The following is a 12,075-nucleotide window of genomic DNA, read 5'->3' as shown; positions in this document are numbered from 1 at the left end:
ACGAAACGATCTTCCAATAAACAAGGCACCATCTACTTTCACTTTTCCAGGATTTTGAGCACGAATGAGGTAGGTGCATTCAAACTTGTTCCTGAGGGAGGTTGTGCCGAATTGGAGCCTTGCCAATTGATGATTCCAGTACCAGCAGCGACAGAATAGGTTCCATCCAAAAGGACGAGTTCATCTCCGCCTTTCATGGTGGTAAATGCTTTGTTAAAGGTCATCCATGGTGTGGAAACAGATTGGCCATTGTTGGAGTCACTTCCACTAGGTGAAAGGTAAAAAGTGGAAGCCAATACTGAGGATGAAGAAAGGTTGACAAGCAAGAGAATTAAAAGCGCAGAGCACTCTACAAGAAACCAAGATCGAGACATGGCTTTGTTTTTTCGAGAATGAGATCTTGGCAATAACGTTGAAACTGTGCTTCCTAGCTTTTTGCAAAGTCACTGCTGGCCCAGGCCACTTACCAAATCTAGCGGCGGTGATTGAGTTCTCAAATCACGAGGGATAAACATTGTTCGCTTTCAGTGGACAGATCTAAGCGTCACCTCATGGATTTCATCTTTCATTTACTTTTGAAGAAAGTCAAACGAGAAGGAAGAGCATTCTATCCAATTCGAAGTATTGAGTGAAGTCATGAGTAATGTCAGTGAAATGATTAGTGACTGAATTTACGGAAAACTTTGATTAAATCCGAAATTCCTTTACATCATCCGAGTATTTCCATTTGATACATATAATAATTCCAACCTTTTTAATTCGGTCTCTTCATTTGCCAACGTCTAAAATATTTCTTATCAGAAATTGAAAAATCGGCTGGTTTTGTTTGTCGTGATAGATGAATCCAAAAGAGTTTTTGGGAGTACGCTTGCTGTATCTAAAGCAGAAGTTATGGCCTATTTTTTTAATATTTGAAAAAAATATTAAAATCATGAATATTCGACAAAACAAAGCAAAACACCATCTGATGGAAACAGGTCAATGCTCTTTGTTTGAAATTGAGGTCAAACAACCAAACCACCTGAAATTGGTGGAGGAAGTTCAATTACGTGTTGGAGAGTTGTGGATGGAACAGCAGTTGTCAAATAATGAATTGTTTCAATCTTGTCCTTCATCAAGAATGCAGGGTTCTTGATCAAAGCTTAATATTTTACCCTTCAGTTCACATTAGGTGATGAAATTGTCGTATTGTGGTGACTCTCTTGAACCTTTGTTAAGCTTTGTTTGAATGCATGATGAGGAACTGATAAAAAATCAATCAAGTTCTTTTCAACAGAGTCGAACAAGTCCTCTCTCAAATAGTGTTCATATAAATCAAAATCACGAGGAGAAGAGGTATTGGCACCTCTCGATGCAGTCTGGAGATTCAATTCATCAAGTATTTGATAAACGTTGCTAATGTAATGTTCATTCACTGGAGCTTCGAATTCTCCTTCATAGTCTGAGCAATTAACGAGAATTTCAAAGACAAGCTCTAATTTCAAATTCTGAACGAGTTTGAGATCGTTTTCTGTGTATTGGATAGTTCTAAAGACTGAGGTTCTGAGAGGTTTTTCTTTCTGAACGTTGTTGCTCGATAGACGGAGTTTTTCAAATGATTTCTTCTTTTCAAATAATTTCACATAAATTTCAAATGATTTGGAACACAATTCTTGATAGAGATGAATCTTTTCAATGCAATGGAAAGTAGCAGCGAGATCATTTTGTTCACAGTATTTTCTAAACATTTCTCTCAGGGTAGGATGTTGCATGGTCGATGAGACCATATTGGCATTCACTTGCTTCAACTTGGTGCTGGAAGTGTGATCCTTTTTCAATGTAAATACAAAGGTAGCCACCAATGAAGGCAACATGATAGCAAGAGAAATGACCACAATACACAATACTGCAATATTACGTCTCTGTACTTCGTCATCTCTTCTAGATCCATAACTTGTCACATCTTGTAAAAAAAGATTAAAATCACGAGTCCAGTTCGCTTTCATGGTTTGAAATTCTTCACTTTCCCATAAGGCCTTTCCAATATGAAACGTTGAAGAGGAGTTCAATAATTTGGACATGTTTGCATACACTGTCAAGATTGGAATATTGTTTGTACCTTGTGCCAAAAATCCCTCAGGTTTCAAAGTGTAATTCACAGGAAGAGCTGTGATAATGTTTTTAAGTGCTGCTCGTATTCTTGTTGGGTTCGAGTTGTATCGATTAATGTGGACCGTCGTGTCAACAATGCTGTAATTAGTAGTGGCTGCCAAACGAATGCTTGAATGAGCCATTTCATCAAAGTAGAGACCATCTCCTCTTGCAATCATAATTTCACTAACACCAGTGTTGGCAGTTAAGAAGATTTGAATGGTTAACAAGCAAATGGCGACCAAAGCAAGAAAGTTTAAGAGCATGACAATCATGATGAGCGCACATGCAACGTTGACATGCGACACACCAAAGCAAGTTTTGATTTTGTAAATGGTGGAACTGGCAGATGACATTTTCGAGGTTGTGGAATGATGTTTGGAGTTACGTTTCTCCGATGACATGTTTTGAACAGGATCTTTCTCAATGATTGTGTTTGCATGATCTTCACGATGTTCTAAGTGATGAAAATTATAATGAACCATTGAATCATGATCATACAGTCAAAAGGTCTTACCTTTGAATTGAAAATTATCATCCACTGCCACACAACTCTGTGCGTCATCTTTTTCATCATCATCATTCCTACTCTCTGTTTTTTCTGGTTGTTGTTCCTGTTGCTGTTGACCTGGAGCACAACTCGTTACTGGTACAGTTGTGGTTGCAGTCGAAGGAGATATTAGTGCAGCTTCACGAAATTGCTCATTGAGAAGGTCCGTGGAGTGAGCTGTCGTATCATTGGTGTTGTTGTTCGTGTTGGGTGGAGAATCTGTTGTTGTCATGGCGTTGTTGTTGTTGGGACTTTTTGTTATGGAGTATATTTTCGAGGAGATACACAAGATGGCAGATGACATGTTGAGTCGTGGGTCGACATATGTACAGACAGCGTGGATGAAATTTGCATACACTTGACAATTTTGACCGAACGGTCACAGCATTTCCGTAACTGTCGAAAATTTGCACCTCTCGTAATCTTGACACCGATGGGGAAATAGCCTTCCAACTAATCGAAAATCTCGACCGACTCGACAAGTCACTCATACACTTTGTGCCACTCAGATTATGTTCAAACTTAGTGCCCACAAAATTATATAATTCCTGAAAGACGTTCGGCTGATAGATTTCGCATTAATTCATGAAAAGGTCTCGGATTGTATTGATCATTCCTTATCTACCAAACCAACACCAGTTTCCAAGCTTCTTTGTTCAACAATTCTCCTCTTTTCTTCAGTGCTAATATTCACCATCTTGTTCAACAGAGTTTCAATTTCATCTTGCGACATCTCTCGCTCAATTTCAAAAGAAGCTTTTTGTTCAGTAAAATCTTTCATTAAATTACATCTTCTTTCATATTGAGCTGGTCCTAATAATATGACCCGAATGCCTTCAAATTTGGTGATATCACTTGGAACACCTTCTCCCCAAATTCGGTGATCGAGTCCGTTGTTGAAACAATGTTGTTCGTATGATTCATGCTCTTGACCTGATGGAAGTGAATCCAATGCTGTCCAGTTGTACATTTCATAAACCCAGAACATGGATCCTTTTGCTTTTGATCGTTGTCCAAGTAAGTATTCCACTTGTTCCACTCGTGGCGATTGGATGGAAAGAGAAGGAAATTGTTGTTTCAAAAAGTATGCCATGACCATATGCAACGTCCAATTCGAAGTAATGCATGAAATTTTAGCTCTTATGCCCCATTTCTCAATGGGATGAATGATAAGAATTGGCTCATCATGCAATAAATGTGTCGCAAAAAATAGAAATCGAAATTGAAATCTCAACGCTGTTGTGAGTTCTTGTAATTGTGTAAAGCTTGCATGTTGTCTCATTAAATTTCGAGCCAATGCATATCTACTCGTGATGCAAACGACTGCTTTTTCCACTTTATCAATGCCTTCACTCATAGACTCACATTGTGCTTCCAAAATTTGCTTGGTTTGTTCTGACACTTTTGGAGATTTGCACTTGCGATAAATTCTCAAATATTGTGGACACAATTCCACAAGCAGACCAACAAACGAATTGACAAAATAACCAATAGTTGTATCGTTCAATGTGGCTCCTGCCTCCACAAGTGCTCCCAGATTGATCATCAAGGTTGCAATGACAGGATAACCAAACGGAATGAGAGAAGTCAGTTCGGCAAGATACTCGGCAAATACAGATTTCTCATCATTGTTTTCATGATTCATGTCGAAATAACTTTGAATTTGTGAAGCCCAGATCGATCCGAAGCATGGGAAGTTGAGGATTGGTTGGTTCACGAGTGCTGAATGCGAGACGAACCTCATTGATCATATCTCGCATGGTCGTTTCGAATTCGTACATTTTTTATGTCATGATGAAACTTCCATCAACATCTCGATCTTTTCAATCGTCTCTTTGATGATGTTTGTTCAAGAGAACACACCACCTACTTCCGTTGAGTGGTGTAATCCATCTTTGAGACTCACTCAGCAACCCATCAAGGCGTTGTCCTGTACATCAACATTTACTTGACGGATTGAGGTTTGTTTGATGGCGCCTTTTTCCGTTACATAAAAAATTGTGACCAATCCTTCGTGTGTTATCTGTTAACCAATAATTATCAGATTATTAATCGGAGCAACAACATTTTAATCGATTCAATTTTATTATTAATATAAATATTACTACTCACCTAGTGTAGCAGTGGAATTGTCGGAACACAATTGTTCAAATCAATTTGTTGATTCATTCTCTTTTTGAAAAAGTCATGAATGAAGACAGTACATTGGAAAATCAATACAGTCTGGATCTAGGAGAAACTGCTTCTTCGGAAGAGGATATTGTCTCGGATATACAGCTGCCAGAGTTTCCAAATAGCCAATGCTTATTTTCAACTCAATGCATGTGCACCGAGAAATCAGCACTATTAGAAGCAGTTCCAGTCGTTTCTCTCCAAAATTTAAAGCATTTCTTGATGGAAAAGGATTGTTTGAAAATTCCACTCATTCTTAAATACCGAAAAGAATTATCAATTTTATTTATTAACTCAATTTTTAACGACCAACTTCTAGTTCAAGACATTACAAAAGCTGCAAATTTTATCACTTTGGATTGTCTACACGATGATAGTGACAAAGAAGGCACAATTACCGAGCTAGAAAATTTTCTCAGTGACATTATATCCTTTCATAACAAAGCATCCATGTACAGCGATTCCAACAAGAGCAATTATTTCCAAATATTATTTTCCATCGTTTCAGAGAAATATGATACAGATTTTGAGGAATTACTCGATTCGATATCAAAGCTCATAGTTGAAATTGAGAAGTCTCAACCAAAAGTTCAAGAAGAGAATATTCACCCTTCTACGAGTCACCCAAAAACTCAAGTGGGGGATGACACACTTTCCAAGGTACGATCCAGTTTAGCTCGTGCAGAACAACATTTAAAAAGAACACGAGATGAGTTTGAGGCCGAAAGACATTTATTTGTGGAAAATTTTGTAAAGACAAACTCTCCACACGTATCAATTTCTGAGAATCATCATACGACAGACTTGACTCTGAACGAATGCCATGACAATTCTTTTCTCTTTCCCTTCAGAGGAGACGTGCTGAGGTTGAATCGAAATCGATTTCCAGCTCTTTTCGAGCACGAGAAGGAACAAGAGAATATCATTAAGCATGATATTACTGGCATTCCATCTCATGAATTTTCAACCGATTCAGAAAATAGCACGCAAACCTTCACCTCTGAACAAACTCTATGGTTTTCTGTACAATATCAAATATTCCATCAATATTTATCTAAGAATCTAACACCTCCACAACATTTACTAAGATCCCTAGAATATTTCAAAGAAATGCATGAACTCAAAAGGATTACGTCTTCTAAAGAAAGTATGAATCAATTCAATGTTTATACCGAAAGAAAAGACTTTTCCATCCTAAAGGATATGGTTTATGTGGATTCACAACACAACATGACCATGATGCATCCCTATGTACATTCATACTATTACTATTATTACTCGAAACTATTTAAGAATCATTTCATGGGTGACAATGAAGAGCAAGATTTAGCAATTTTTAACGACCCTTTGCATAAACTTGTACCACCACGAAAGAAGATCAATCGATACGCCTTTGGAAAACAATTTTCACGAAATTTGGCCAAGAAGCACGCTGAACAGTCATCCACCAGACACAACACCAATATTTGCCCTGAAGAGTATGGATTTCCTTTTCGAGCACCCGATCTAACAAGTAGCCCTGTTGTTTCTATTTGCTCTTCTTCTGACAGTCCTACCACGATATTTACTCTGCATCAGCTCAACAATAATGACACCAGCAACAAATGACAACAAGAACCATGGCTCTCGATTCCTTTTCTTAAGGAAATCCTTTCTTAAGGCAACAAGTAATTAAGAACAATTTGGAAATATGCCAAAATTGTGATTCACACATTGCTATTTCACTCCAAACTCTTTTCAATACGTCCAATAATGCAGAATTCTTCCATTCAACATTTTTTGCATGGAGCTTCAGTTCCAGAGCATGCAAGAAGCGAATTTTCGCTCCCAAAATAAAATTTAAAAAAAAATTGAATTGAACATTTCAGCACGAGAAGATGACTCGATCCGGAGCATCTTCATCATTGGAGACGTTGTCACCGAAGAGTAACCATACGACCACTACCACTGTTAAAAGGCCTTCATCATCATCATCCGTTTCTTCATTGTCCGAGTCGGTTGAATTGTCTCCTGCATGCTCATCCAATCATAACAACCATTCAGAAAAGAATAATTTAAAAAAGCGAATACACAATGCGATAAAAAAGCATGATGATACTCCTCTCATAACAACTCCATGCGGAAACATTTTTGACCACAAATATTCGGAAATGAATAATCTTCATTATTATTCAAAAATTGAACAACGAAATTTATACATGGAAAGCGGCGGAACAATAAGAAAACAGTTATTACACGTTCAACATGAAGAAATTGTAAAACTGAACGAATTCAGGAAACGAACTCGATCGATATTAGCCCCATTTGGAGATTTTGAAATTCGACAAGAAATTGAGAAATTTTCGTATGAGGACACGCTTTCACATCCTTATTTCTTGGGAAGAAAAATGGTATTACCACATTCTTCTGGTGATGACGAGACCGATGAAGAGAGTGGTCATTCTTGTTCAAGCCCTGAGGTCTTGGTTGTCATTTCTTGCTCTTCTGACGAGGAGAGTGTGAATTTTGATGCTGATAGTGACTCTGAACAGAAAATATGGATTAAGGTTGAAAATCAAAGTATCTCTTCAAAAAAGATTACTACTGTAGAATTGAATGAAAAAGATATGGACACTACAGACAAAGAGAAGAAGAAGCTTCTTATTCGTATTCATCTACAAGTACAGCGGTCTCGTGGTCTTCGTCATCTTCAGAAGAAGAAGTACGTATTACACGAAGCTCCAAACGAAAAAAGCTTAACAATGCAAAGAAAAAGGAAGTTAACAAACCAGAACCATGTGTTTACTCACCAATAGTTAAGAGCTCAGATATTTTTGGGAATAATTCTACTCTTTTATTGAAAGATTATCAAATCGAAGGAGTCAATTTCTTGTATAAGAATTTTTGTGAGAAACGTAATTCATGTTTGGGTCATGAAATGGTATGTTTGATTTTAACACTATCATTTCCAATTTTTGACCTTTGATTCATGTGTTATACTATCACACTATATAGGGTCTAGGAAAAACCATCATTTCACTTTCAGCTTTAAATATTTTTCACAAGAAACTAAACCTGTGTGGCCCATTTCTTGTGGTAGTACCTCTCATCACTTTGGGAAATTGGGTGCGAGAAGCAAATACTTGGATTCCACATTTTGTGATACACACGGCATGGGGAACCAAAATGGGTGGATCCAAAGACGAATCATTGGACTCTTTAAACTCAATTTTTAAAGAATGTGCAGCCAAACGAAAGCCACTGCTAGTGATCACAACATATGAACTGTTTAAAGAGAGAAAAATCAAACAGAAGAAATGGTCGTGTGTAATTTTTGATGAGGCTCATCGACTCAAGTCAAGAGCAACGAAATGGAGAGCTGAAGCGGAAACCCTCAAGACTGACCGTATTATATTGCTCACAGGAACACCCATGCAAAACAATACTGAAGAGTTATGGAGCTTATTGCGTCTTATAGCTCCTTCTAAATTTCCATCATTTGACGATTTTACAGAAAGATTTGGAGACTTGGAAACTGAGAATTATATCAATGAATTGAAAACAGCCATTGCCCCATATATTTTGAGAAGAACAAAAGCGCAAGTTCTAGTGGACGAGCTTCCTCCAAAAGAGGAAATAATTGTAGAGGTGGAATTGACATCATTTCAAAAAGCAATTTATAGAGCTATCGTTGAAAAAAAGGCAAGCTTTTTACGACGAAAATTCTCTTCAACACAGGATTTATCAAACATGATCATGTCATTACGAAAATGCTGCAATCATCCATGTTTAATATCTGGCATGGAAAATTATTTGAGAGAAGAAGAGAATAAGGATGACAAAGCGATACTCGTTTATAGCTCTTCAAAAATGGTATTGGTACACAAGTTACTAAAAAAATTTAGAGATGCCAATGAAAAAGTGCTAATCCTGTCACAGTTCCTTGATATGTTGGATATATTAGAAGATTATTTAACAATGGAACAAATTGAATATGTAAGAATAGATGGAGGAACGAGCTCTGAAGAAAGAGAAGAGAATATCAAAAAGTTTCAAAATGACTCGGAGTGCAGAGTTTTTCTCATGTCCACAAAAGTAGGCCAGGGCGTAAACTTGACCGCAGCTAACCATGTCATAATATATGACAGCGATTTCAACCCATTTAATGACTCACAAGCTGCAGCCAGGTGTCACCGTATTGGACAGCAAAAGAAGGTTTTTGTGTATAGACTCATTACCAAAGATAGTTATGAGAAATATATCATTTTGAGAGCTAGCAAAAAACTAGGTTTGTTTCTTAATTCAATCAAATCAATTTTTGGAAATAGTAACAACATTTATTAGGCAAGGAAAAAGTGGTGCTTGCTGATAACATGTGTGATCAGATTGAATCTCTCTCCTCAGAAGAGTTGGAACGAATGATAAGATATGGAGTCTATCACATGTTCTTAAACAAGAGTGAAAGAGATAATACGAACAAGGACTCTGAGTTAGCAAATGCGGATATTGAAAAAATTTTGCAAGAATCCAACAAAGTTAATATTCAAGAGGAAAATGAAGGAGCATTAGTAAGCAAAATGAATGCTTTAACACAATGTGACGTATTGTTAAAAAAAGAGGACAAAATGATAATCGACGAGGAAAGTAAGCAAGTTGCTTCCTCGAGTCGTGACACTGTCGAAGGAGAAGCTAGTACCTCCAATGAGCAAGCTAGCTCGAAAAAGAACGATAACGAAGTCATTACGAGCGCTTATTTTGTGCCTATCGAAGAGGTTGCAACCGATGTCTCCCTCAACGACGAACACTTTTGGGAGAAGGCATTCCCAGACTATTGTGACATTCCAACTTTGGAAAGGAGATTGTTCGATCCCAAACCATTTGAAGCTCACGAGTTTGCTAACTATTTTGAAAAGTTATCTAAATTGGTTCTAGAAATGCTTGGAAAACCAAACTTGAAAACCAACGAAAGCTCTTCAAAAGGAAAAGATTTGGGAGAATATCTCGAAAACGAAGTAACTACCAAAGTACAATCTCACAACAAACATCAACTACATACATTCCTTCTCAATCTCAATGCTCCCAACTTTAATCCACACTATTATTCCATGTCGGACATTCAAAAAGAAACCATTCAAGAATGGCTTGGATTAATAGAAACAAAAACACTGAGAAATCGAAAAACTTGGCATCAAGAACATGCACCTCAAAAATCATCAAGTAACTCCAAATATGTTGAAGCATCTGAAAGTTCCAATGAAAACGACAACACTGATGAAGATTTTCAAGTGGATGAAGAAGAACTTGCCGAAGAATCAGCTCAATTGCAAGGCATGAAAAAGAAAAAGAAGAAGAAGAAAAAAACAGATTCCAAAGCAGCACTTGCCAAAAAGATCGATGTCACAAAAATGGCTGACAAACCATTACAACCAAGAAAAAAGAAGACCAAACAGCAATTGAAGTTTGTGATGGAACCAGCCATGGGCATGTTACAAATTGGACAGTCAACAACAACACAGGCAACTCCCTCACAACAGCCACCACAACAATCACGACCATTACAAGTAACACCAAGTAGCTTATTGGTGTCTGAAAATGTTCATCCACTTGTCACATCTAGCTCTGTCACAAATTCCATTCACACTCTATCGAATACGTCGACGACATCACCAATTTCTTCAGCAACGACAACAACAACTTTATCAGAAATATCCTCGCATGCTCGTGCATCTACCTCTGGTTTAGATTCATCCCCTGAAAGTGGACTTTCAAGCATACTGCCTATTCAACTGGAAGCAAGCAGTGAGAGCACTCATTCAACAATGGCAAGCAATCACGTGAATACCAATGTTGCAACAACAACAACAACGACAACTGACTATTCGGACATGTTGAGCATCAATCGACATGCTTTGGCTTTTTGTAGATTACAAAGCACCACACGGGCATCCTCTCTTCTTAACACTGCAACCAATAGTGTCACCAGTAATAATAATAATAATACGAGTAGTACCATCCATAGAACAAATGTTCCACGAATTGAACCTCCGCCACCTCCGCCATCAGCACGTCCCGGACCACTCGCCTCCACAAATGCTTCTCCTATCATGACAAGTTCAGTAACTCCAAGTGCCATTACCACGCAACGTAACAGAACAGCACAACAGCGACGTTTACAATTTCACACCGTTCAACCCTCAATGATTACTCGCCAACCACAGACTACTACTTCAACCTCCAGAACTGCTTTGAATTTACGAGGGTCTTCGTCACAGCCACAACAAATTGTAAGACTTATGGGATTAGTTCCCAATCCTGTATTTACAAGTAGTGGACCAATAGCGACGTTTCGACCTCCACCAACAGTTCAACAACAACAACAACTTTCCACACAAAATAAGCCTCAAACAGTTACCACTCAGTTGTCACATCGGCCACCTCAACAAGATATTGTTCGACTCTTACAACCACAAACAAACAATCAACAACCAAATGTGAATTCCCTAACACAATTGCAACAGTTTCAATTACAGCAACAAATACTTGCAACATTACGTACGCAATCTCAGTATATGAATGTGATGAATAATCGTTCTGTGAATAATAATAGCACCGGGATTACAAACAACACTACTACTTCACAACCAATGATTTCACATCAAACACAAATTTCTAACAATATTTCAACAACGATTGTTTGTCCTCCATATCCTTACATGTGGTCTCAACAACACACAAATACCACTGGAAACATGAATAGCTCAAATCAGCCACCAATTCATAATATTCAACAACATAGAAATTCCAGCTCTTCACCTATTAGTGTCAAAAGTGATGACAGTGAGAAAACAGTGGTTGGTCCACCCTTGACTCAATCACGTAATAACAGTGTAAATCCTAACCTACAAACAATGGGAAGCTCAGCAACAATGGTTCCGCCTACTACAGTGTCTCAAACGCACCAAAGTGCGTATCGAATGAACTTGGAACGACTTGTGCAGGACCAAAACTATCAATTGCAACAACGTAGTAACACTGTTTTGACCCTCAACAATGTCCCAAATCAACAACAATCTTCTAATCAAGCCGCCCATACCATTCCACAACGTACAGCTCCCTACAAATTCGAACCATTCAATCTAAGACCATCCACGAACGGAAGCAATAACCCAAATAGTCGGTAGAGTAACTTTGTGCATCAATTTATTAAGGTTAAGTTGATGACAAATTGTACATGCTACATTCAT

The 12,075-nt window shown here is 37.8% G+C and overlaps 5 protein-coding genes across 5 annotated transcripts; 2 read left to right on the top strand and 3 right to left on the bottom strand.

Moving 5' to 3' along the window:
• Positions 1-38: 38 nt before the first annotated feature.
• C9374_001149 (uncharacterized protein) lies at positions 39-374 on the bottom strand (the record flags this gene model as incomplete). The annotated part of the gene is made up of 1 exon (XM_044687149.1): positions 39-374. One exon carries the CDS (start codon positions 372-374, stop codon positions 39-41), a length of 336 nt encoding a protein of 111 aa, XP_044551547.1.
• A 783-nt stretch (positions 375-1,157) lies between these two features.
• Positions 1,158-2,912, bottom strand: C9374_001148 (uncharacterized protein; the record flags this gene model as incomplete). Its single annotated transcript, XM_044687138.1, has 2 exons — positions 1,158-2,587; positions 2,648-2,912. 2 exons carry the CDS (start codon positions 2,910-2,912, stop codon positions 1,158-1,160), a joined length of 1,695 nt encoding a protein of 564 aa, XP_044551546.1.
• Positions 2,913-3,290: 378 nt separating this feature from the next.
• C9374_001147 (uncharacterized protein) lies at positions 3,291-4,325 on the bottom strand (the record flags this gene model as incomplete). Its single annotated transcript, XM_044687127.1, has 1 exon — positions 3,291-4,325. One exon carries the CDS (start codon positions 4,323-4,325, stop codon positions 3,291-3,293), a length of 1,035 nt encoding a protein of 344 aa, XP_044551545.1.
• A 542-nt stretch (positions 4,326-4,867) lies between these two features.
• Positions 4,868-6,460, top strand: C9374_001146 (uncharacterized protein; the record flags this gene model as incomplete). The annotated part of the gene is made up of 1 exon (XM_044687116.1): positions 4,868-6,460. One exon carries the CDS (start codon positions 4,868-4,870, stop codon positions 6,458-6,460), a length of 1,593 nt encoding a protein of 530 aa, XP_044551544.1.
• Positions 6,461-6,729: 269 nt separating this feature from the next.
• On the top strand, positions 6,730-12,012 carry C9374_001145 (uncharacterized protein; the record flags this gene model as incomplete). Its single annotated transcript, XM_044687105.1, has 4 exons — positions 6,730-7,411; positions 7,519-7,772; positions 7,847-9,119; positions 9,176-12,012. The coding sequence occupies 4 exons, from the start codon at positions 6,730-6,732 to the stop codon at positions 12,010-12,012; spliced, it is 5,046 nt and encodes a 1,681-aa protein (XP_044551543.1).
• Between the last annotated feature and the right edge of the window lie 63 nt (positions 12,013-12,075).

The sequence above is a fragment of the Naegleria lovaniensis genome, assembly GCF_003324165.1.
Source record: "Naegleria lovaniensis strain ATCC 30569 chromosome Unknown tig012, whole genome shotgun sequence".
Taxonomy (NCBI): domain Eukaryota; phylum Heterolobosea; class Eutetramitea; order Acrasida; family Naegleriidae; genus Naegleria; species Naegleria lovaniensis.
The sequence above is the reverse complement of the archived record's forward strand: the minus strand, read 5'-3'. Positions and strand labels throughout refer to the sequence as shown.